Source organism: Hippocampus guttulatus, chromosome 8 (assembly GCF_054856545.1).
Source record: "Hippocampus guttulatus isolate MCC_2025c chromosome 8, RoL_Hgut_1.0, whole genome shotgun sequence".
Classification (NCBI taxonomy): Eukaryota; Metazoa; Chordata; class Actinopteri; order Syngnathiformes; family Syngnathidae; genus Hippocampus; species Hippocampus guttulatus.
In genome coordinates, this window is record NC_141268.1 from 19,300,580 (window position 1) to 19,326,818 (window position 26,239).

Below are 26,239 nucleotides of genomic sequence, written 5' to 3' on the forward strand. Positions count from 1 at the left end.
GAATCAAAGTGTCCTTTAACCAGTGGATCAGAGACGTCATGCTCAAAATGTGCACACGTCGGCTACAAGCTAAGTTTCAAAGTCAACAAGAAGCTGTAGCATCCATTGCCGAAAAAAGGAGATTGGTTCACTTCTCCTGCCCCATGGAAATCGACATTCAATTTGTCTATGTGACCAGTTTTTACCCTAATGAGGCGTTGAGCATGCTGGCATGAGTCCAGACTTCCTCTCTTTACTGTCCGCCGACCCTGTGCAGTATAATTCAATCATGCTTCCATGAAAACAAATTACGAGACAGTGATATTGCAAAGGTGTTGATGAAAATGGCACACAGCCTGGAAAAAAATTCAGCATAAAACAGACAAATACAGTGGATAGAAAAAGTATACGCACACCTGTTGAAATGCCGGGTTTTTGGAAAAATAATAATAATAATAAAGGAAAGAAATCATTTCATTTTTCTGCTACGAATATGACCTAGTGAATATAATATAAATACAATAGTTTAACATTACCATGGCATCAGTCGTACTAATTCACAGGCGAAAAAAGAGCATTCTAATAGAAGTAGTATAAAATCTCAGGATTTAAGGTAGATTCGATATTCATTTAGAAAATTCTGAAAAGTGGGGGTACATTTTTTAAATTGAAAAACAAAACAGCCATAGACGGAAGGAGCCCACCCTTGAAGGGTGTGGTCAATTGAGTCTGAATGCGTGTGTGCGCCTCTTCGTCTTTTCTCGGAAACCCTAAAATATCCAAAAAGGGGATTTATGACATTGTTTGGCCAGCAGATGGCGCTGGTGATTAGAGCAGCTCGGTGCTGGCATTTATGATGAACGTGACACAGATAGCCACAAATTGGACTCAATAGTTTTATTACTTGAGAAAAAAATGACTCAAGTACAAGTCAAAAAGCGTTTCTTTAAATAATTACTCAAATAAGATTAAGTATTTCGGACGAAAACTACTTTTTTAAATTGTCGTATGGCCGTCAAAGAGACAGAATGCCAAGATCAGATACTGCTCAACTTTAAACTGAAATACTGTAATTGTGAATTTAAATGCCAAAAAAACGAACAAACCGCCACCAGTGTTCTCTGTTTCCACTTTGAACCCAGAGACTTTGGTGTGCGGTCATGTGACGGCCTGGTTCCCTCCGATTGGTGAAATTGAGTCATGTGACTCGTTCACACCAAAACAAAAATCGCGCAAGCAACAGTAACTTCATACAAATAAAAGCAGTGCGCAAAATGGAGCTCAATGTGACGTTTAAAATATGCTAACCCCCCCTCTGACAGAAGTACTCTAGCAAAAGGAAAAGTATGTGGCTATGCCCAAAATGACTCGAGTTCCTGAAGGCAGTCTGTCGATGCGAGCGTTGGCGGCATTCATTCTTCTTGTCTGCATTCCCGCCAAAGGTCAGGCAGCGTTGGCGTCGCCGCGGCGACGACGCGATCAACAGCAAATCGCTTTGTGGCGACCATCTTTGAGGCTAAGTGGGCGGAGCCCCTGCTCCCAGCGCTTCGTTTTTCTGCTTGGGGACTTTCCTTTTCTTTCCCACTCGAGCGAGCGTTGTTTTAGGAGAAAATGTGGTTGGAAATGAACACCGCCTTCCAAATCATGCTTTTGATATGCTTATCAGATTTTCCAAAATCTGTACTCCATGCAAATGACACTCAGCGTTGTCATCACCCTTTCTAGAATAAATCAGATGTTCTTGAAGCAACCTCTCAAAGACACGCCATGCCGCCCCCCCACCCCAAATCCAAAAGGTCAAACGTACAGTGGCAAATGATTGTCAATACATTTCACAGTATGAAAGGCCATGGGCCTGTTCTAAAATGGAACACCAGTGAAGGAACATTGTAGCAAGTTATCATTGGAAAATGTGAACACTGGCAGAGATGTATCGAAATAAGGTGTTGCATTTTGATATATGTCTGATCCCGAATTATTGCGAGACATAATTCGTTCGAATAATAATAATACTGAAGCGTTTGCAATGCATGTGGCATGAGATGTCAATCACTGCGTCTGTGTTGCATGGTGGGAAAAAGGGAGCGGATGCCAGCACTGTAGTAGCAAGTCGACTTTTATTGTGGAAAGCAAATGAAGCTTGTTAGCGTCATTATTGCAAAAAGTCCCTCAAACGTTTAAAGGAAGAGAAATGAAGCAAAAGTCAATATCCAAAAACGCTCGCCGATTGTAGACAATCATCGTCATCTTTGCGCTTTTCGCCCAATCCTCAAAGAAAGCTAATTTGTATCAAAAGTCCTGAAAAACATGAAGACTTTATTGACTTCATCTGTCAACCGCTTAAGTAGAAAAATATTTCGGAAGTCAAACTTCATCATCATCCTAGCACCCGTGAATGACGCTGGTTAACGTTTGTGATGACAACTGTCTTTTTTCGTTAACATTTTTGCTTCACACATGAAGGCAAACAAATGCACATTCGTTGATTCAAACGTGACAAAACGGTTCACGTCAAATGGACCTTGGGATTACGGACGCTCGCGCATGTGTTACCATGATGACCTGCTCCGCATACGCAAACACAGAACCACATGGGCACACTCGCACACCTGCACACACACATGCGCATACACACGCACGCATTGTACCTTGTTGTTAGAAAGCACCCGCACAGAAAACAAAACGCTGGCGAAAAACGTGAAAAGCAAAACACCAGTAATGCGAGCAGATGTCTCGCAAGGTTGGGTGTGCGGGGTCGTAGGTCACTTAGCTACTACAGTAGTCCTTACCAGATGCCGATCCCCGCCCCCTCCCTGGTAGCCCCTCCCCACAGTACCTGCCCTCGCCGTGGCACCGAGCGTCAGAACCTCAGCAGGAGCGCCACCTCATGGGGTGGGGCCAGCGGTTCTTAGGGCGGCACATAAGGCGGCGGTGAGCGGTACGGGGTCATGTTCTTGGGGCGCGAGCCTTTGCCCTCCTGGGGCGCGGCGAAGGGCGGCGGCGGCTGGTAGGGTGGGGCGTTGGGGTCGTCGTCTCGGAGCGCCGAATACTCGCCCAGGAGTTGGCGGTCGGGGGGCGCCGTCTCGGGCGGGTCGGTGTTGGGGTACTCGGGCGGCGGCAGGGGCGGCTTTTCCTCCAGCAGGATGAGCGGGGCGCCGGAGGAGGGCGGCGTCTTGGAGTCGTCCAGTTCGTCGGCAAAGATGATGGGCACGCCCTTCTTGATGAAGGTGGCCTGGTCCTCCAGGGTCAGTTTGCCCTTGCGCTTCTTCCGGTAGCAAATCATGGCCACGATTCCCGCCAGCAGCAATATGGCCGCCACCACCACAGCGGGTATGACGGTGTGCAAGTAGACGTCATCCGCACTCTGCCGCCCGGTCCCGAGGGCCGGGGTCACTGCGGCGGGCGGCAGAATCTCCGTCTCGCCTGGCGGGATGAAAGAGAAGGCCTGACAGCTGGCCCGTCCCTTGGCCATGACACCCAGGGGTCGGAAGTCGGGCTCCATGGCGCGGCGGAAGCTGGGCGTGGGCCTGCCGTCGGCGTCGCCCAGCATGCGGCTCAGGCTCATGATGTCCTCCTTGGGGCAAGGTGTGTGCGGCAGGCTGCTGTTGGTCCACTCCACCAGGATGGAACCCTTGCTGATGTTCCTCAGGGTCACTGTGCTGCTGTTGCGCTCCCCCATGGCGGAGGCCAGCTTCCGGACCAGGAGGATCTTCTTGTGGATGTCGTTGGTGACCCGTCGCGGTTCTCCCTCCAGTCGCGCCGTGAACACCACCGGACTTTTGTCGTTGGCGGGCCAGCGATCCACGCGGACCTCGATGGCATCAATGGCGTTGAGGCCTCCTTTGTCGGTGGCCTGCACGAAGTACTCGTGCTTGCCGGCGTGATGCACGTCAGGGAGGCCGTAAAGTAGCTGGCTGGTGCTGTCCAGAGGAACACAGACAAAAGGAAGACGACAACTACATTAGAGTTGGGCATCTCCCTTTCATGCCGCTCAACCTGACAGCAACATTGTCAAGGTCAAGGCCCGGGGGTCCGATCTGGCCCGCCACACCATTTTATGTGGCCCGCGAAAGCAAATGAAGCGTGTCAAGTTCCATGATGCTTGCTAAAGTCTGAACCAAAATTTCAAACTGTCATATGTAATCCACAATAACAGTCATTATTCTTGACTTCTGATTGTAAAACTACTTATTCGTTCAATTTATTGTGCGCTGTGTATGTAATATGTGGAGGGGATTCAATATTTCTATGGTTTCCCAAAATTCATAACGGCCCTCTGAGGGAAACCGTTACGAGAATGTGGCCCACAACAAAAACGAGTCTGGCACCCTTGCCTTACACGATACAAGCGCAATATCTAATTAAAAGTGCTGGAACTGGAATTCCAGTCTGCGTGCGAAAGCCATCAGTGGAACGGAAACTTCCGACTCGTATCGGAACAAAATTTAGAAGATCATACTCTTTATTTTATTCTGATGAGCTGTATCCTCGCATCTATTTGCAAAAATACTTCAATAATAAAAGTAAGACCGAAGCACCTGTTGAACTGGATCCAGGAACCATCTCCCACCACTTCATTGACGTTCTTCCTTAAGCTCAGCCGCAGCTTGTCGGTGGTTCCGTCTTCTTTGTCAAAGAAAGTGTCCAAAGGGATCTTTACCTCAAAGTACGTTCCCACCAGAGCGTTCACCTGGTCGATGGGGTTACGCAAAACCGGTTTTTCATTGTACAGATCCGGAAGAGGCCCCGGCGAAGGTGTCGTGCGTCGAGATGGCTTGGCCGTGGTTGTCGTCGGCTCACGAGGCGCCACCGTGGTTTTGGGCCTTCTGGGCTTCTTGGTGGGTTTGCGTGTGGGCGTGGGGGCGGGCGGCGTGGCGGTGGCTTCCACGAAGACAGGCCGGGTTGCGGTCGGCTCGATGGGGATGGTGCTCGTGGTCTCCATCACCTTGGTGGGTTGAGGAGGCTCCGGGGTGGGCGTGTGGGCGACCGAGTCGCGAACTCGAATGGTGGGTTTACCCGGCAGTGGGACAGGACCACGCACGGGCGGCGCCGAGCTTTGGGCGGGTGCTTCGATGGACGGAGACGATAGCGTCGGGACGATTCGGACGGGCGGCTCCACCACAGATGACGGCGGGAGCGACGTTAGGACCGGCGTGGGCGTGTTGTTCAATTGGCGACGAACACGCTTGGCCACGTGCGGCTTTTTGTTGGCCACGTGCCAGCCCACCACGGGGTACCCCAGTTTGGCCGACATGACGCCCCCCTTAGCAGGACCCTCGACGTCGGCCAGGTCCGGCATGCTACTCTGGTCCAGCGCACAGCCGAGCTTCCACGACAGCAGGGCGCCGTTCTCCACCACCTGGAAGAACAAATACTGATCATCATCACCGCACTCCGCCTTTATTCTGGACCTGGGATTCTGGAAGAAACGGTGAAGGGGCTCTGCGCGTGAAAAAAAACATCAGTTTGCTACTTCCAACTGTTTCATCCGTATGTAAATGTAGCCGCTATACTCGCTCAACATTCCAAGAGCATTATAAAATGACTGCTGGACCAAATGTGGCATTCGGGAGGTATTCCAAGGGCAGCCTTGGAATCAAACTGACCTTCTTAGCATTTCCAGGTCCAGCCATGAAGGCGGACATATCGAAGAGTCTGTTGTTCACGACTGGGACAACTCTCATGAAGGGGAGCTCCACCCCTGAGAAGCTCCTCATGTTGTCCAGCAGCGCCACCCTCTGGCGGGAGGTCATCTTGGTCAAGTCGGCATCCAGGATGACCGTCAACACGGTGACCGCTTCCTCCGGGCCGCACGACCACGCTGACGGCTCACCGTCAGCGCCTCCTTGACTCGTCGCCGTTTGATGAGACTCCGCCTCGGAGGGATCGTCGGGGCGGACCTCGATGGAGAGGACCTCTGAGGAAGACCCGGACGAAAGCGACTCGTTGGCGACGCCAACCGATATGTAGTAGACACCTTTGTCCTCATCCAGTGGCAGTCCTTGCAGCGTTCTGCGTGGGGCGTCCCAGTGCAGCCAAGACGGAAGGACATCCTTCCCAGATTCGTAGATCTGAAAAGCATGAGTAATTTATTAGCATTATTAATATTATCCATTCACGCAATTAAATTATGCACACACACACACACGCACACACACACACAGACTGTTGAAGTGTTGAAGAATGAAAAGAAGGAAGGAAGAGAGAGATGAAAATAGAGATATGCGGATGGAAGTGGATAGAGTTGGGGGGGCTGTTGGGGGATTCCTGGCCTAGTACACTGCCGACAGTGGAAAATGTCAAAGAAAGGGGGAGCGTTGTTTAAGAGTGTAGGGTGTGTGTGTGTAAAAGGGTGGGGGGGGGGGAGAGAGAGAGAGAGAGAGCGCATGTGTGTACACGTTGAACGTTGTCAAGCGGACATAAAACAGCAGAAAGTGATGACATCATCACATGGTCATGAAGGATATGAGTTGTCAATCAAGAGGGAGGTGCCCTATCCATCTTCATCCTCCCTTCCAGTTTGTGCTTGCTGATTTTGAGGGCTCCACGAGCATGTGTGCATATTATTACAGGGAGGGCCCAAACACACACACACACACACACACACACACGTTAGAGAGAGCGCATGAGTCAGCGCACTTGCTATGTAATTATGGTCATTGCTGGCCGGGAGCTTTGAAAGACACACTCACACACTCGCATGCGCGTGCACGTAGGGCTCGCTCAGATGGTCACATGGTTTGCGGCGAGCCATTGCGACCGCCAAACGCCGTCGAGGTAAGACAAGGCGCCCGATGATGTGCGGACGCCCGTTGCCTAGCAACCGCTTTTGGGACACGCTGGGTGCCAGCCAATCACAGATTTGCTTCCTGATGACCACCAGTGGCAAGTTATGATAAAATCGTAATCATCTACAATGGATGAGGATGTAGCTTGATATTATATAAAAATAGGTACTTTTTTTTTTTTTTTTTTTACAAAATACAAGCATTTCATTAAATTACTTTTGGAATGCATTTACTTCACAAGCCAACTTAATATTGGAATGCAGTTAGTGTGAGTCAAGTTACTTTTTAAATATAGTCAATGATGAGTACAGTTACTATTGAAATACAGTAATTTGATTCATCACTTTTACTTCACCAGCAAAGTTACTGTAGGAATACAGTTACTCTATGGGTAAAGTTACATTTGAAATATGGGCTACTTAACTCATTCGGTACCAGCCAATTCTGGACCAAGGCTGAAAAGACATTTAAAAACGTCTTTGGGAGTGAATGAGTTAATGTTACTTTTGGAATTGACGACTTTCATTTTGAAATTTTGGAAAATGGAAACTTAATGAGTGAAGCTACTTTTGGAGTGTAGTGTCTTCACTCAAGGGTACCTTTGGAATATAGCAACCCAAAGGTATATTTAGTATGTACAAAGTCATTGAATTCATGAAGTTATTTTTGGAATGCATTTACTTCACCGGTTACTTTTGCAATACAGGCACTTTACAAAGCAAGTTACTTTTGGAAGATGGTGTATCCGAGTACAATTACTTTTCAAATCGGGGTTACCTAAAAGGTAAAGCTGCTTTTGAGGTGTGGTACCTTTACTTCTGCAGTTAGCTTTGGAATTGGAATCTCATTCCAAGCAAGGTTACTCTTAGAATACGGTGTCTCCACAAGTACATTTTTGGCAGAATAATGGTAATTCCGAAGAAGGCGTCGCTGCTTTGAGGCTGTTTTTTTGGAAACGAGCAAAGCGGCGGCTGACCTCCAGAAGATGCTCGTCCGTTCGCCCCGGTAATCGGAAGCCAAAGACCCGCCCCACGGGCGCCCAGGCGTCGGGGAAATTGCGGTGGGCGGTGGCAGTGCCAGCGTCACGGGACGCTTCCTGGAAGTCCCGCAGGAGCGACGAGCTCATGGACGCCTCCAGCTGGTTGGGCGCTGCACCTGCGTCCGCCTCCGCTACCGCGCCGCACGTTGCCGTAGCAAGCAGGGCAGCCAGCCCCGCCCACATCCCAACTCCGCCCAGGGAAAGCATACTCCTCACGCAGGGGGAGGGGCTTACACCCCACAGCAAACTGCTTGACTGGCTCCTCCTCTTCTGCCCCGCCGCTTGTCGGCGTCACTTCTTTTTGTTCAGCAGGAAATCATGATGGGCGATGCCCATAACCTGAGAGGATGGCAGGACAAGTGAGATGAGATGACGTTTACACACGCTGTCACACACACACACACACACACACACACACACACCCCTTGTCACAAACTCGCAGGCAAAATTCCACACCCGCACGCACTAACACACCCAAACACGTAGACAAAGCCCCCACGACATCACTCGCACAGAAGGAAAGGCCGCATTGAGCGGTCCGAGCCTTTTGAGTGCTCGTCTTTGTTAGCTAATCCGCCTTGGCTCTGCCCCTTCTCCACATTCCTTCCACAACGTCCTTTTTCACATTTTGTACAGCAAAAAAAGAAAAGAAAAGAAAAGCTCGGAAGTCTATGAATTGTCAAGAAGTAATCTGATTACACCACTTAATTTGATGCTGTTAAACAATTAAGAACCCATTCAAGCCACCCATCATGAACTCTACAACCATTCACTACTGCGTGTGTGTGTGTGTGTGTGTGTGAGTTGTTATTCATACAACTCTCTAACTCCGGCCCCCACTGGTCATGGAGAACAAGGTGTGAGCTTTTGTTAGGTTTTTGGGGTGCGGCAGAGGCCCCGCTGATGCTTTCTTCTTCATGGACGCAGAAGTCCGCCGGACACAAAAGAGATTTTGCCACAGGAATTTCCGGCAAACACAATCACAGCATGGACAAAAACATCTCGCTGTCAATCATGACACAAGGTTTGCCTTTGTTGTTGCGTTCCAAACTTTGCCAGGGAGATCAGTGACGCCTTTGACTCGACGAGCAATGTTTCACACCACACTCGCTCGTTTGCTTTCGTCACACGAGCCCAAAATAAGCACACGAGCAATGTTGGTCACCATGCTAATAAACATGCTGGGGATGCTAGCCAACATGATACCGTGGCCCCTTGAGATACAAGTGCAATCGGGTGTGTTTTGACTGATGAGCGTGGTCAGGAAGCTCATTCACTTCATATCTCAAGGCACCACTTCAGCGAGTAACGCTGAATGAAGCCTTGCACGATGAACACGATGATGCTGACATCATTAAAATCACGATGATGGGGAGGAGGAAGATGATGACAACGATGAAGAGGTCCGCTTTTGCTGGTGCAATGAAGCCCATCTGGTCACCGTGGCAACGCAGCCAGAAGCCATGGAGTTTGCCCCCTCCACCAACAACCCCAAGTCCCAAGTCCCCCCCCCCCATGACACTCCTTGCAAAAACAACTTTGGGAAGTTCACGGAGGCTTGAAAAAGTTGAACCCAACAACCACGTGTGGACTTTTCCAAGGAACCACAGCAAGATGTTTGTTTTTTCTCTTACTTGCCTTTTTCTTTTCTTTGCCCAAACAACTTCCTATCCCTTCATGCTCGCTGCATGCAGGAAGGCCACGCCCCCTTACAAACAAACTTGAAACAATACTACGGCCCTGTGCAAATACCCTCACGGCACCCTACGCTCCTCAATCAAGTGCACACATAGTGGAAGTGCACTTGGTGTTGTAAACTTACATCTTCGATTGAAATTACACACGTACTAGTGACAAAATATGTAATAATTCAATACCTAAGATTGAAACTACATTAAAAAAAATTGTCTGGATGTTGCCATTTTGTCGCTGTTTTGGTCAAAGCCGCAATGAATTGTGAGTAATATGCATCGGCTGCGGGGCCATGGACGCGTGCTCAGCCCAAGTATGGAACGAGGGCGCTAAAGGGGCGGGGCAATGGAGCACTTTGGAGAATTGGGACACCCGGCACACTCGCACCTCGAGGGTGCAAATGCGAGTACTTGGACAGGGCCAAACACACAACTCTTCTTCTTCACACACACAATTGAACCCGCATCCCACATGTGTGTACGTCATAATGCCCCCTACTGGCAGTACGTCAGAACAAACCGGTGGCTGCAATGTGAAAGGGGGCGCGTGCGTGCGCGGGAGAGAGAGAGAGAGACATGTGTGCGTGTGTGTGCGTGTGTCACATCCCACCCCTGCTGGCCTAACACATGACAAAGAGACTTGTCCGCATTTCAGACCACCAGTAAGGACTTCACATGACGCATGCTGGCAGCTGTGTGTGTGTGTGTGTGTGCGTGTGTGTGTGGGCAGGATCTATCAATCAAAGCACCCTGACATTCTCAAATCCTTCACCTCCCTGCCACGTGAGCACACATGCACACAGTGGTGGTCCCCATCACAGAAGATGGCTCCATGACAGCAGGTTGTGAGCAACATGCCCCTTTTAGAGACAACATCATTCCGGCCTTCTTTCCGCTTTGGTCACATGATCCCAAGCTCAGGTCACATGACCGCTTGAAGGAAAGCGGTGCTTGTTCCAACTTGCGAGTGTGCGTGTTTGGGTTGTCCATTGACACACAGGCGTGCGTACGTAGAGCTACCGATGTTGAATGTTACTTTTGACACGTCAACGTCCGACACTTCCTGCTGCCCCTTGTTTGCTGCCCGTCAACACCCGCGCACGAGCGCGGACACACGCACAAACACACGCAGACACACGAGGGCATTGAAGAGAACCGAGAACGGAGACGCGCGAGCGTCTACTTTGACTTGTGTGCGGTCGCCGTGGTTACCAGGGCAGCACGCTGGGATGTTTGCGGGCAGGAAGAAAAAATTCCTCAGCAGCCTGAACACTGCCCAGCCCAATACTTTGCGGGGTGGGGGCATGCCACCGAATCACCCCTCCTTGCGGACGCCAGCTCTTTTCTTCGGGGAGCCGTAATGCTTTTGTAATGTGGACAAAATTTAATGCTCAGACTTAAAGCAATGTGGTGTTTTTTTCTTAAACGGACATGAAATGAATGCAAATGCAACAGTCCCTTTTGAGTGGCTCGGATAATTACTCTTCTGAAGCCAATTTAACGAAGCAACTTTGGTTGATGTGTCGATCATGAGTCGACCCACAAAAAAAAAAGCCTCAAGAAGCCATGACCCAAAAGACACAGCAGGTCGGCCATTTTAGTTTCAAGCAGAATAGCAGCAAGGTTTGATGCCCCCTGTTAGCACCCCAGCGATTGTTTGATTTTTCCCCCCCCCCCCTTTAATTTAGCTCCTGAAGCCAGTTTGGCTTTGCAACATGGAATTTGGTTGACATGTCTGTTCATGAGTTAATCCACGAAAAAGCCTGCAAAGAAACATAACGGCTTCCATTTTGTTTGGTTGTTTTTTAATGTGCCCGTTTTACGCTAATTTTGGCCAGGGCTTTTTTGATCACGTCAGAGCTGGGGGGGTTTTTTGTTTTCTTTTTTTCATTTAGCCCCTGAAGCTAGTTTGACTTAGCGACAAACAATTTGGTAGACATGTCAACCATGGCTTGACCAACACAAAACAAGTCTGAAGAAAGCATCCTCAGAAAGACACAAAAGGTCTGCCCTTTTCTTTGGGTGCTGATATTTTCAGTTCGTCTATTAGCAGCACTCAACATGTCTGGATGTCGACGACAGACACAAAACCGTTGCTTGTGTCCAAGATGCCACTTAGCATGTTAGCATTTAGCAGCGAGAGTTCAACATTCCACAGGAGGAGTGACCTTCAACAGTTGCTGCGACACCAGGGGAACATTCTAAGAGTCTGGCCAGAGGCCGGCAGAATTCCTCGCATCGCGCCCCCAAAGCGCTAACGCAAGCTAGCCAAAGTGCCACTTGACAGAAACCTTTGGGGCCGCACAGTAACAAGCATTTCTTGTGGAAAACATTGCCTCAATGTCACAAATGCAACAAGGCTAACCACGGAAGAGTTCAGCTCAGCAAGCGGCAGCGTCTTTTGGCTTCCGACAGCTGGCTCCAGACTGCCCCTAACAGTAATACTGTAAAAATGAATGGAAACATTCCTGAACATTTACACAAGTGGAATTACAGTGTCTGCTCTTAAATTTTCAAATTGCGACCCTAAAATGTAATGTTAGAGGCCACTGTGTTCCGAATGACAAAAAAAAAAGTTAGTAGTCTGGAGCGCTGGCAGCTTTTGTCGAACCTGCGAGTGCTCACCCAGATTTCATGTAAAGAGATTTGCCTCACAGTCACGCATTCACACATTTCCCTCATCCAAGTTGATATCGTATAAGCCTAGATTCCCTTTGTTCCCCGACTAAAAATAAACAAATAAAATGTTGAAGCTGTGATGACGTTTAAGAGCCAATTCGTGACATGAACGAGCGATTGTTCAGGTGCGTCAAAAGTTGAACAGTCAACACGCGCGCGGCGGTGTGCTCAGCTGTGTTGACCTGTCCTCATCCTCACACCCGTGTCCTGTGAGTGTGAACGATCACACACCTTCTGACGAGACGTTCACGCGCGCGTGTGCATGTAATGAGGTCACACATCAAGTTAGATTGGGACCCCTGCCGCCCTTCAGCCGGACAAAAATAACCCCGCGCACGCGCACGGAAGCACGCATGTTCCCTCAGTGCACCTGTTCATCTGGCGACCAAATACACGCGCGCGCGCGCGCGCGCACACACACACACACACACACACGATAGTGTACAAGGCGCGCGCGCACGATAGCGAGTCTATCATGTACGCGCACAGGCCGGTATGAAAGGAGGCTTCCCGGCTAAATGTCGTCTGTCTTTCTTGTACGGCGGCGAGTACGTGCACGAGCACTCTCCCTTCCAGCGGTGAGACGCGCGCGCGCGCGCGCGAGCACACGCGCACAGACAACGCGCACGTCGACACTGACCGCCGTGAACGTTGTCGCTGCCCGACTATGTTTTCCTCTTGCGCTCTCCGGGCGAAGAAGGACAAGAAGAAGATTGCGAGCGCAGTCGTGGCTCCGTGGCGTCGCTTCAGGTCGGCGGCGTCGGGATCGAACCTTCGGCCGTCCGGTCGGTCTCAGAGCTTCCTGGCGGTAACGCGCGTTCGCGAATGTCGGCCGGCCGAGCTCCACAATGGAGCAATACATGCAGGGGCGGGGATAGAGGCGACGAGGGAGGGGCCCACGCGAAGGGGCTCCCCCTTACTTTCCACCCACTTCACCCTTTCCTCACTCTCCTTTCCTTGTTTGCTCCTCTCGTTTTTTTCCCCACTCTTCTTCCACGTCATGATTTCGACGCTGCGTGCCTGCGTGCATGACCACGCGATGACGTCATCTTCCGCCCTCCTTTTTCATTGATTTTGAATGACCGTGTTAGCACATTGTGAGCGCGCGTGAATGTGTGAGTGTGTGTGTGTGTGTGTGTGTGTGTGCGCGCACAGCTCACTGGACTAAAAATTCATAAGACAGATCGACAAACAGTGCGGAAATGTAAAACCTGCAAAGTTGCGGCACTCACAGTTTGCCGCTGTGAGTTTATCATTTAAGAGAAGTGTGCAGTTGCTACGGAGACCCGAAAGCATCCGTCCCAGCGCTGTCCTGCCTTTCAGGCCCTGTAGGCGGGTGGAGGGCCCTGACTCCTGAAAAACACCCCTGGGCCGGCAGGTCAGAAGAACGCGACATCCAACATGCCTGCTCGGAATCTTTTCAGGAGTCGACTTGAAGAGGAATGTTGAACAACAAAAGGACGACAAAGAACGAGGTCGCCTGAAGGTGCTCAGCTAGCGGCAAGTGACGCAATGGGGCATCGATTATCTGCGTGGGTTAAGCCGTTTGCTTGTGAAATGTTTGAAAAAGCAAACATCTTTTGTCCGGGCTAACAGCAGAATCGCCTTCAAAGGAGCTTTTTAAAAAGCAAGCCTTCTCAGACTTGATCAACATAAAAGTTCCACTTGTGAAGCTTGCAATTGCAATAAAATCTTAGCAGTACAAGTAGCATGCAGTTGTCAACTAGTCCAGTTTTGCCTCACAAGCAACGTGCCGTTGTCCTGCTCATGTGCCAAAGTTGCCTACTAGTGCTCGCTAACGGCAAAGCCATTCGTCGTAAGAAACAGTCGTTCCAACGAGTGCACTAGTTGGATCTTAAAAAGCTGCGAAAGGGAATTTCGCAATTTGCATGTCAATCGCTGAGAGTAGATGTAATAGTGAGGCACACATAGAATGTAAAATAACATAGAACGTAAAATAAAATGCCCCGGAAATTCACCCTCCATCGGCTAGTCTGCCGGCATTGCTGCTTTAGAGCACTTCGTTGTCGGCCGTGAGTGGGCGCATGTCACAAAGAGAGAGAGAGAGAGAGAGAGAGAGAGAGAGAGAGGGAATAGCAAGCGGTCCTATTTGACAATCAGTCTGAACTTTCACTGGCCGCTTTTGAGCGAGCGCCTCGTTGTTAAGGCGACAAAGCGCCTCATGAGAGCCCGCTGGGAAATAGTCCCGCCACCGGACGTTTCGTGCAGCTACATTTTTGTACAAAGGCTCAATTATGCTTAAAAATGCAGTGATGTGAAACATAGGAAAGATGCGTGGCAAAGGAACATCTATTTTTTTTTTAGGTTGTAGGAGTGCTATTTGATTGACATTTGATAGTTGAGCAGGGCGTGGTTTCAGCGCAAACAGCAGACACATCCACAGTGTTTGAGAGCCGAGACAACGGCATGCTTTTTCAAGCCTTGTTTTATAGATGTTCACATTTTTTTCCATTCAACTTTTGGCAGGCTTGTTGACAACACTCTTGTTCTTTACAAGACATTTCCGTTTGACTGTGCAGGGACTTTAAGAGTCCCTCCGATTCATCCCACAGTGGAAGAAGACGAAAAAGAAGACGCGACGCCAGCCGACAGACTTTGGAGAATGCTCGGGTGGCAACAAGCATGCGGCAGCATGCCCGCAGGTGGGTGGGGCCCAACGGCCCCGCGTGAGGGAGGATTGGAATGCTCCACTCTTTGTGGGTGACCAAGAATCCAATTGATTTTGATTAGCAGTAAACTTTACGTCATGGCAAAGGAAGACATTCAAGAAAGTTCCGCCTCCTCCGACCAAAGCGGACAAACCTCCGCTTCAAGTAAAACAAGCGCACTCTTTTTTTGCTTTCGCTCTTTCTCACATTCTGTTGGACTCCTTTTCTTCCCGACCCTCGGCTCTTCTTTATTGACCCCCGACACCCGGTGCCCCCCGCCCCGAAAGCTATGCCCACCACCTGACCCCCCCTCAGCCTAGAGGCGGCAACTTGAGGAACATCTGTTCTTCTGCTCGCATCAAAGAAAAGAGCTGACATCGTAAACGCCTCCCAGCCTGGCGGACGGATCCTTTACGACATATTATTGTCCCTGCCGTGCACGCACGCGCACACACACCTCCTACATACATGCGCACATGTACATGCAACTCTCACAATCACAGCCTCACGCAAACACACACACACACAGTCACACAAATTTGGTCAGACTGCACGGACGTCTGCACAATCTCTGAGCTGTCCTCCTTGTCACTTGGAAAATGTTCAACTCTTGCCACCTGAGCAGGCCCACGTGAGGACCAGCCGGATTCTTCTCGCCTCGGCCGGCCTACACGGACATTTCAAAACAATGCTCACCTCACAAAACACAAACAAGATTCACACTCAGCCCAATTCACGCGCGCGCACACACACACACACACACACACACACACACACACGCACACACACACACACACATAGATTTCTACTTTTGTCTTCTGTTGTCATGACAGAGACCACCCCTGGTCCCTCCCCTCCCCCTCCCCCTTACCTGTTTATTTTTACACTTATCAGCTGTCTGTCCGTCTGTCCGTCCCTTCATCAGTCGCCTGGCCGGCGATAGACGGGCTATAAATAGAAACACACAAAATGGAGGATGGGGACACTGCTTCAAGCGTTTGGAGCTTTGGGGTGCATTCCGTTTCTCTGGTTACACTTGACTGATCGCTCTGACCCAACATGGCTGCTACAGGAGATGGGGGGGCCAAGGGGCACGCTTACTTTAGCCGCTAACCTGTTTTTAGTAGCATTAATAGACAACAAACGAGCCAGGGAATAACATAACCTCATCGCTCGCAGGAAATATATTCTGAAGCCTGTTTCGATCTTAGTTTTCAGTTTTGTTATTACACTGGGCCAAAAACCTAAAAAAGATATTTTAACACTTTTGGTGTGGTTTTGGGCTGCAGAATCCGAAAATTACATCTGTTTGTGTGTGCGTGTGTCTGTGTGTGTGTGTGTGTGCGTAGGCTGAGATTTTCAGAGACGCTTTAATCCACCGAGTGCTTAGTGTTTTGTGTAATGACCTTTGACCCTGACCTGATAGGTGATGGTCTCACAGGTTCTGAGTGTGACCTTTGACTCTCACACAAAGCACACACATTCCGCAGCCAAGGTCAACCAAGGGCAACATGCTGGTGTTGCCAGGGTAACACGGCTACAACGTTCATTCAAAATCTCTCTCTCTCTCTCTCTCTCTCGCTCTCTCGCACACACACACACACACACACATGTAAACGCACAGGCAGCCACAAACACTCACACCCACAGACACACACATAGAGACACGCGCAGACACTTTTTCCATTGTTTCCACAAAGCAATAGTCATCATCTATGCTAGCGAGTCCTGACCTGCAGAATATTTCTTCTTCACTCACTCCTTCATCCCCCATGTATGTGTGTGTGTGTGTGTGTGTTGTGTGCGCATACGTGCATGCGTGCTAAACCCCCAACAGTCTGTCAGATTAATGGAGCGCTGCCTTTTGTGTGAATGCTCAGGAATGTTCTCCACTTTCTAACACACACGCATACACAGGCACACATGCGCACGCTCCTTGTGAAAACAAAGAGGACAAGAGAGACAAAGAATGGCAGGAAGTGAGGAAGAAGAAGAGGGAGAATGAAACAAGTAAATAATCAAGTGAGAGCAAGCGCGCTGATTAGCAGGGTGCTCATGAATACAAACGAATGGAGTAGCAAATGAGCACAACACAATGCTAATATAGATTAGCATAACACAATGCATGCACATCTGCTACAGCTGTACCTTCTGGAAGCTCCTCCATCTTCAAACACACACACACACATGCACACACACACAGGTCTGGGGGGTAGGGGGGTTGAACCACGAGACCATCCATCATTGAGTCATATGACCTGCTTTCTCCAAGTAGCAATAAGTGGAGCATGCTGGGTACTATTTGAGTTATGGGCCTTTCTTATTACTTTGTAAACAATAGGGTTGGGAGGGGGCAGACGTTTTGGCTATGCGCAGGTGCCAAAAGAGTCATTACTGACTACTGTTGACCTGAACTAAAGCCATGACAAAAACTTAAAAAAACTTAAAAACTGTACAGAAACATATTTGCGTTGTAATCTGTTGTCCAAAAGCTTCCAATAATGGGAGTGGCCAAAGAAAAAAAAATGTTGCCCAATCATCATCCTCATCCTCATCATTATTATTATTATTATTGTTGTTATTATTATTATTATCATTATTGTAGTGGTTACTTTTGTCATCATCACATCAACATCATCATTATTATTCAAATTATTTCTTTCGTTTTTAAGCTTCTTGTCTGTCCTGCTAATGCTGGTGCCAACACGAGTAGCTCCTTCACTTCTCTTGACTGTGACCTCTTCACACCACATCCTTCCATCCCCTCCCAGGGCCTTCCTCCAGACCATTCATGCCTTATAAGGTCTTGTCTTCCTGCCAGCATGCCCCACCTCCTTCCTTAGGTCTGTGTGTGTGTGTGTGTGCGTGTGTATGTGTGTGTGTGTGTGTGTGTGTGTGTGTGTGCGCTTGTGTGCACATACGTGATATCATTTGGATTCATGTGAAGGGAAGCTGCTGAAACAACAGAGAACACACACACACACACACACACACACACACAGATAAAACTTGGTGAGTGACAGCAGCATATGGTGACATATCAGTTTCCCAGTGTGATGACATTAAATCAACAGCCAGCTTATGGTAACATAGCAGCTAGCATAGCAGCTAATTTAGACAACACCACGACGCAGCAACAAAAACACGGAACAACAAGAACACAACAACCATAACGCATGTACAGTAGACTTGACCTGTACTTTAGAATAGTGATTCAAAACGTGTGCGTTTAGTAGCACTTGTGCTACGTGGGCTTCATCTAGTGGTAGGCAAAAGATCACTCCCTAAAACAGTTTTGTATTTAGTATTTAACCTTTTAGTACAGTTGATGCACATTTTAAGTATGCATTTGGGAAACTATATAGAAGCATTTAATGTACGATTTAATGGAATAATTAGTTTTGTTCTTCATATTTGTTTAAGCACAGTGTTAATGTTCAAACTGTCTTACAGTGGCTGCCAAGAACAATCAAACAAACCAAAAAGCTCGTTTTTTGAGGAACACCTGCGCTGGACCGACTATGTGACTGTTTTCTATTATTTGTCATTATGGTGGTATGTGAAGAGCGAAATATACTGTCGGATGGTACGCCTTGTGAAAAAAATTGAAAAGCATTGCTCGGGACTAGATGGCACAAACGTTACAGTAGAAACCGCACAAGTTGATCAACTGTTGCGAGAGTTTTGATTTGGTTGCCATGACAACACGAGTCGCATCCTTTTCCGTTTGCGGTCCACGTGATGGAAGCCTGGCACGAGACAAGGCTACCCTCTGCTGGATGCATGCTGAACTAACTTGTCCATTCTTATTATTTAGCCATACATCAGTTATGGATTTATTTTGAATGAATGTAACTTCAATTATGTTAAAAACCCTCCTTATATTATAAACCACTTAATGTTCAAAATTATTGGAGCGTTTGGAGGCTGAGCCTCGGTCACCATGGTTACACAAGACCGGAAGTAAGGCCGTGTGTGTGGTCTACTCTGTGGTCGTTAGCATGCTAACGGCCGCTAGCTAGCGTCTCTCTTTTGACGAGCGCTTTCTGAAGGTCCAAAGTCGTCCAACACGCGCGGGAGGAGACTTGAGTACGTACTTTTTCAGTCCGAACAACAACAACAACGACACGTACGATTACGCCAATGTAGCGTCGGTGGCGTAATGACGGCGAGATGCTATTAGCACTTAGGAACAGGAATTGTTGAAGTGATCACAAACAAATCGCAAAATGTCGATCCGCAATAGAGGAAGTGTTTCGTTGTATTGCGTGTCATGTGCAATGGTAATAAAAATATGACTAGTGTTCCATTTGTGTGCAACCATGCAAAATGCTTAGCACCAGACATCGAAATGGGCGGCCCGGTAGTCCAGTGGTTAGCACGTCGGCTTCACAGTGCAGAGGTACCGGGTTCGATTCCAGCTCCGGCCTCCCTGTGTGGAGTTTGCATGTTCTCCCCGGGCCTGCGTGGGTTTTCTCCGGGTGCTCCGGTTTCCTCCCACATTCCAAAAACGTGCATGTCAGGCTGATTGGACGCTCTGAAATTGTCCCTAGGTGTGAGTGTGGGCGTGGATGGTTGTTCGTCTCTGTGTGCCCTGCGATTGGCTGGCAACTGATTCAGGGTGTCCCCCGCCTACTGCCCGGAGATGGCTGGGATAGGCTCCAGCACCCCCCGCGACCCTAGTGAGGATCAAGCGGTTCGGAAAATGGATGGATGGATGGACAGACATCGAAATGAACGAAACGTTACAGCAAGTCATGATCCGATCCTGAAATATCATTTCTTTAACACCCTAACTCACATGAATCTGCCGTACTATATACATGCTGAACATGAACAATATTTCAGGCAGTCTAACATCAACACCAATTACTTGCGATAATTGATGACCAAGTCTACACTAAAAGTCCAACTAATCAATTGGAATGATAATTAACTAAGTCGCTTCCAAATCTTGTCTCAATAACTCACGGAATAGCGACTTGAATGAAAATGTGTTTGTGTCACACATGAATATTTTTGTGCCACTATGAATATAATTGTGATAGTGAGCAGTCAAAGATGAGCGCTGATGATGTCACCAAGGGCGTGGCCTGCACACTGAAGCCGCCGGTGTTGCTTCACTTTGGAGGCGGAGACAGCAAAACGCAGGGATGTTGCTCGGGTGTGTGCGTGATCGATGTCGCCCTGCCCCCGGGGAAAACCGTCAATGTAAGTCTCTGACGATATCGTCACATGGAGACTAATGTTCACAGTTGATGATGTCATCAGGTTGAGATGAACAACGTGTCGTCATCCACTAGCGTCTAAAAAACAACCTATGAGCTTCATTTCTTGCTACAGCGAGAAGGCGGCATTACGCGCCAAGGTTATTGTTAGATCTCTGTGATCTTATCAGACTGACTGAGACCAATACGATATCATCAGACTGATAGGAAAAATAACGTGGATAATGTCATCAGATTGAGACGATCACCTTTAAGAATTTCTACACGGCCCTGGTCAGCGTGAGGCTGCAGAGGCGGAGCCCCGGCCAGGAGGGGGCGGCGGCTAAATGGTGCACAGCCCTCCGGGACCGCCCCCTCATGACCAACCCGCACACGGAGGCGGGTGCTCAGGACTACTACAGCATTGACAGGAAGCAGGTGAGCACGCATACCGTATTTGTGTCGACCTGTTCCATCAGTCAGTGCTGGTGACGCATCGCCGTGGTGTTGCCTTTGCGTTCAGATGCAGGTAGAGCCGGATGGCGTGTCGTCTGTCCGGCTGATCCTCAAGCAGCCTTCGTCCGCCTGGTTGACCTTCAGCGTGCAGGACGTGCGCATTTTCCCTCGCATGCAACCCGTACGTAAAGGCCGTATCGATGGTTTTTGGGGTGGACGGCACCAAAATGCTTCATGGGAGCTCAGCTAGGAAGATCATGATGATGTCATCATGTTGCAGGAGCCTGACAAGGAGCTCTCTGATTGGCTGTTGGCTTTGAACCTTGTTGAGCGACAGCTGCCTACGCAGGTACGTTGGAGAAATCCAGACCCTTTGCATATTCGGGGGTACCTTGACCCATGAGTGTGGCAGCGTCTGAGTTTTACCGTCACTAGCTGTCGCCCGGCCCATTTTTTTTTTCCGCGGGTGTACATGCGTTGCCAGCAGGGCCGACTCGGCCATACGGCAAGAGAGGCAGATGCTCAGGGCACTGAGTGATTAGCTTCAAGGTGCAAGTAAAAGTCGTAAACTGTATGTGAGATCTTGTGTGCCCCCCCGCAGGACCCACTGGACGTCGCGTCCGTGTCATGCCGACTTCAGCAGATGTGGGCCTTGAGCCAAGTCATGCAGAGCAGTCAGAGCCACGCCGCCTCTGTCGGCCGCTTTGACGTACGTACAGCGCATGCACGCACAAGCAGATATATTTTTCATCATATATAGAGTGAAGCCTCACTATTAGTGGGAGACAAGGACCTTGACCTGCCGCCCAGAGCCAAAATTTGCCACTAACTGACACCCCAAAATTTTATGATTTCACTATCGATGACAAAATGGCAGCAAAAGTGCAACTGCACTTTTGTCTTATCTTCAACTTACTTCATCTTAGTTCATTGGTACCAAGATTCCACAAGGTAAAAAAAAAAAGCACCACATTTTCCTGAAGGAAGCTCCTCACTTCACCTTAACATAAGTAGATATACACTTTGCAGAAATCTTTTCATGACATTGACGGGTATCTCCTTCATTGCTTCCTTCCTTCCTCGGTACCTGTCTCATAATGCTTTGGAATTCAGTCTCTTGACTTTCCTTATTTTCCATTAACAGTCAGTGGAAAAAAAATAAAATAAAAAATCAAAGTTGTAAACCTACTTTTTCTGACACCCTATTTGTATTTTCCAAAATTATTATTAAACTCGTATGTTAATTAAATAATGATTGAAAATATAAGACACCTTTTTAGTTGATTGTGTAAAAATATTTAATAATATGCCTGAATGTTAGTTTTTTTGTTTTTGTTTTTTTTTTGCAGGTGGATGGCTGTTACGACATTAATTTATTATCTCTGACTTAAAACAGACTTGTTCTCGTATGAATTTATGATGTTGAGCTCCTGTTTCATGTCATATTTTAGGGTGACTTCAAGGTGTCTTTCCTATTTCTTAAATGTCGTAATTAGTAGACCTTTGTGAATTTTTTTTCGCCGCCATCTCAAACTTTCATCCGCACAATTCCTCAGTTTGCGGACTAAAATACCCAGTCAGCAAAATTGGTCTGGCCCAGCTCTGGGGCAGACACGGCACGTACACTCGGCCCACATACCTCAATGAATGACGGTCCTGCAGTGGCCCATGTCTGGCATCCATGATGTGGGCCAGATCTGAGCCATATTGTAAAACCAAATCTGGCCCTACTCCGACCGGACGCTGGGCCAGAACAGGTTCCTGATATCAACCTCAACTAAGCCACATCTCTCATGAGCCATATTTGACCCACATTAAAAAAAAGTCTCAAAAACGACTGTTATAAAAATATGTTTATTGTCATAATTTGTGAACCTCACATATAACTCCGCATACACTGGAAAAATGCACTTTTCTTTATTTAACAGTGAACACAAAGTCCAAATTGGAATGCAGCTTACTCTTGAACGGTATTTTTCTGTCCATCAAATTGTTGCGCTCTCCATGTCCTCGTTTCTTCTCATGCTCTCCTTCCTGTCACCATCCCGATCAGGAGCCAGATGTAGCCATCTTTAGATTGTGACATCAATTTCCTGGTCTGAGGCCCAAGATGTTAGGCTGTTAGGTCTCACAGCGGCTGTAAGAAAACAAGAATGGACAGCGTGTTAGGAAAACAAACATTTGTACATGTGATGAACAATGAATGGTCAGTAAAAATAACCCCTGAAATTTCTTATAATAATAATAATAATACATTTCATTTTTAAGCGTCTTTCAAGACACTCTAGGATACTTTACAACCAAAACTAAACTAGGTGTGACGCTGTGGGGCGGAATATTTGCCACCAAAAACTAAACGTGAATAACTTTTAAATAGTTTATACTGAATTTGAATTACGCGAATTGAAGGTCAGTGGCTCGGATAATCGATGGATTTGTATATTTTACTCTGAATCATATTGAATAACTGAATCTGAATTGTACAATCTGAATTTGAAACGATAGACTTTTTCTTCTTTGAAACTGTATTTGATCCTCACTGAAAATTATATTCTGTTTATTTTCATATTCAGTCTTACAAATACAAAACGATGTTTTTTTCAACGTCAGATTTTGTTTTTGAATTGAGTAAGACCATGGATAGTAAGGCGTTTTAACCCAAAAAAACGACCATGTATAGTAAGGTGTTTTTCAACGAAAAAAAACAACCATGTACAGTATAGTAAGGAGTTTTTAGCCGAAAAAAACAACCATGTATAATAAGGCGTTTTTAGCCGAAAAAAAACGACCATGTGTAGTAAGGTGTTTTTCAACGAAAAAAAACAACCATGTACAGTATAGTAAGGAGTTTTTAGCCGAAAAAAACAACCATGTATAATAAGGCGTTTTTAGCCGAAAAAAAACGACCATGTGTAGTAAGGTGTTTTGAGCCGAAAAAAACGACCATGTACTGTATATATAGTAAGGCGTTTTTAGCCCAAAAAACCCTGAACATGTATAGTAAGGCGTTTTTAATTGAAAAAAACTACCATGTATAGTAAGGTGTTTTGAGCTGAAAAAAACGACCATGTATAGTAAGGCATTTTTAGCCCCCAAAAAACGACCATGTATAGTAAGGCATTTTTGGCCGAAAAAAAACGACCATGTATAGTAAGGCGTTTTTAGCCGAAAAAAACGACCATGTATAACACGGCGTTTTTAGCCGGAAAAAAAATGACCATGTATAGTAAGGCGTTTTTAGCCGAAAAAAACGACCATGTATAACACGGCGTTTTTAGCCGGAAAAAAAAATGACCATGTATAGTAAGGCGTTTTTAGCTAAAAAAAACGACCATGTATAGCACGGCGTTTTCGGCCGAAAAAAAACGACCATGTATAGCAAGGCGTTTTTAACTGAAAAAAAATGACCATGTATAGTAAGGCGTTTTTAGCCGAAAAAAACGACCATGTATAGCACGCCGTTTTTAGCCGAAAAAAACGACCATGTATAACACGGCATTTTTAGCCGAAAAAAAACGACCATCTATAGTAAGGCATTTTTGGCCGAAAAAAAACGACCATGTATAGTAAGGCGTTTTTAGCCGAAAAAAACGACCATGTATAACACGGCGTTTTTAGCCGAAAAAAAAATGACCATGTATAGTAAGGCGTTTTTAGCCGAAAAAAACGACCATGTATAACACGGCGTTTTTAGCCGAAAAAAAAAATGACCATGTATAGTAAGGCGTTTTTAGCTAAAAAAAACGACCATGTATAGCACGGCGTTTTTGGCCGAAAAAAAACGACCATGTATAGCAAGGCGTTTTTAACTGAAAAAAAATGACCATGTATAGTAAGGCGTTTTTAGCCGAAAAAAACGACCATGTATAGCACGGCGTTTTTGGCCGAAAAAAAACGACCATGTATAGTAAGGCGTTTTTAGCCGAAAAAAACGACCATGTATAGCACGGCGTTTTTGGCCGAAAAAAAAACGACCATGTATAGTAAGGCATTTTTAGCCCCCAAAAAATGACCATGTATAACACGGCGTTTTTAGCCGAAAAAAAAAAGACCATGTATAGTAAGGCGTTTTTAGCCGAAAAAAACGACCATGTATAGCACGGCGTTTTTGGCCGAAAAAAACCGACCATGTATAGTAAGGCATTTTTAGCCCCCAAAAAACGACCATGTATAACACGGCGTTTTTAGCCGAAAAAAAAATGACCATGTATAGTAAGGCGTTTTTAGCCGAAAAAAACGACCATGTATAACACGGCGTTTTTAGCCGAAAAAAAAAATGACCATGTATAGTAAGGCGTTTTTAGCTAAAAAAAACGACCATGTATAGCACGGCGTTTTTGGCCGAAAAAAAACGACCATGTATAGCAAGGCGTTTTTAACTGAAAAAAAATGACCATGTATAGTAAGGCGTTTTTAGCCGAAAAAAACGACCATGTATAGCACGGCGTTTTTGGCCGAAAAAAAACGACCATGTATAGTAAGGCGTTTTTAGCCGAAAAAAACGACCATGTATAACACGGCGTTTTTAGCCGAAAAAAAAAATGACCATGTATAGTAAGGCGTTTTTAGCTAAAAAAAACGACCATGTATAGCACGGCGTTTTTGGCCGAAAAAAAACGACCATGTATAGCAAGGCGTTTTTAACTGAAAAAAAATGACCATGTATAGTAAGGCGTTTTTAGCCGAAAAAAACGACCATGTATAGCACGGCGTTTTTGGCCGAAAAAAAACGACCATGTATAGTAAGGCGTTTTTAGCCGAAAAAAACGACCATGTATAGCACGGCGTTTTTGGCCGAAAAAAAAACGACCATGTATAGTAAGGCATTTTTAGCCCCCAAAAAACGACCATGTATAACACGGCGTTTTTAGCCGAAAAAAAAAAGACCATGTATAGTAAGGCGTTTTTAGCCGAAAAAAACGACCATGTATAGCACGGCGTTTTTGGCCGAAAAAAACCGACCATGTATAGTAAGGCATTTTTAGCCCCCAAAAAACGACCATGTATAGTAAGGCATTTTTGGCCGAAAAAAACGACCATGTATAGTAAGGCCTTTTTAGCCGAAAAAAACGACCATGTATAGCACGGCGTTTTTAGCCCAAAAAAAATAACCATGTATATATAGTAAGCCGTTTTTAGCCCAAAAAAATGACCATGTATAGTAAGGCGTTTTTAGCCGAAAAAATCGACCATGTACTGTATATAGTAAGGCGTTTTTCGCCGGAAAAAAAACGGCGCAAATGGTTTTCTTGATTGCCTGTCAGCCGGGTGAGGGTGCCCCCTCCCTTCTGCCGATGGCCCGAAGACAGCCGGGGGAGGCTCCAGCACACCCCCCGACCCCGACACTTGTGAGGACAAGGGGATGAGAAAATGGATGGGAGGATGGGCGGACAACACCCATGCCAGCAAGAAGAGAACACGCAAGCGCGACAGGCCGGAGCTGGATTTGAACCCTGGACCTCTGCGTTCGCACTCCAACGCACTCACCAGTGGGCCACGGAGCCAGCCCAGCATCACACTCAAATGTATAAATGACAGCATAAAACACTTTTTTTTTTTTTTTTAAAGGATCAATACAACACATTAAAAGTCATGATACTCTTAATTCTCTCTGTGTTGTCATTTCTTGCTCTTGTGCAGCTTTCTTGGCTTCGATCTTCTCCACCAGTTCCTGTCGGAGAAAGGGGATATGTCATCTGACCATCTCAATCACAACAGGACATTTCAACCA

General features: G+C 47.1%; 2 protein-coding genes and 1 long non-coding RNA gene across 6 annotated transcripts; 1 reads left to right on the forward strand and 2 right to left on the reverse strand.

Annotated features, from left to right (window-relative positions):
• Window positions 1–2,077: 2,077 nt before the first annotated feature.
• Window positions 2,078–13,153, reverse strand: dag1 (dystroglycan 1). 2 transcript variants are annotated; one of them, XM_086118067.1, is made up of 5 exons: window positions 12,817–13,153; window positions 7,744–8,145; window positions 5,586–6,050; window positions 4,518–5,338; window positions 2,078–3,899 (listed from the first exon to the last, which is right to left on the reverse strand). In XM_086118067.1, the coding sequence occupies exons 2-5, from the start codon at window positions 8,011–8,013 to the stop codon at window positions 2,888–2,890; spliced, it is 2,568 nt and encodes an 855-aa protein (XP_085974193.1). In that variant the 5' UTR covers window positions 8,014–8,145; window positions 12,817–13,153; the 3' UTR covers window positions 2,078–2,887. The 2 variants fall into 2 exon arrangements, with proteins under 2 accessions (XP_085974193.1, XP_085974194.1); XM_086118068.1 differs by lacking the exon at window positions 12,817–13,153 and having other exon boundaries at window positions 7,744–9,277.
• Window positions 13,154–15,416: 2,263 nt separating this feature from the next.
• On the reverse strand, window positions 15,417–17,108 carry LOC147201663 (uncharacterized). Its single transcript, XR_015101657.1, has 3 exons — window positions 16,994–17,108; window positions 15,717–15,793; window positions 15,417–15,512 (listed from the first exon to the last, which is right to left on the reverse strand). It is a non-coding gene; the product is annotated as an uncharacterized LOC147201663 (long non-coding RNA).
• A 1,061-nt stretch (window positions 17,109–18,169) lies between these two features.
• Window positions 18,170–26,162, forward strand: nicn1 (nicolin 1). 3 transcript variants are annotated; one of them, XM_086118328.1, is made up of 7 exons: window positions 18,170–18,934; window positions 19,894–20,056; window positions 20,308–20,490; window positions 20,576–20,689; window positions 20,789–20,857; window positions 21,110–21,217; window positions 25,773–26,162. In XM_086118328.1, exons 2-7 carry the CDS (start codon window positions 19,907–19,909, stop codon window positions 25,872–25,874), a joined length of 726 nt encoding a protein of 241 aa, XP_085974454.1. In that variant the 5' UTR covers window positions 18,170–18,934; window positions 19,894–19,906; the 3' UTR covers window positions 25,875–26,162. The 3 variants fall into 3 exon arrangements, with proteins under 3 accessions (XP_085974454.1, XP_085974455.1, XP_085974456.1); XM_086118330.1 differs by lacking the exon at window positions 25,773–26,162 and adding an exon at window positions 21,858–22,006 and having other exon boundaries at window positions 18,603–18,934; XM_086118329.1 differs by lacking the exon at window positions 25,773–26,162 and having other exon boundaries at window positions 18,176–18,934; window positions 21,110–21,826.
• The last annotated feature ends 77 nt before the right edge of the window (window positions 26,163–26,239 follow it).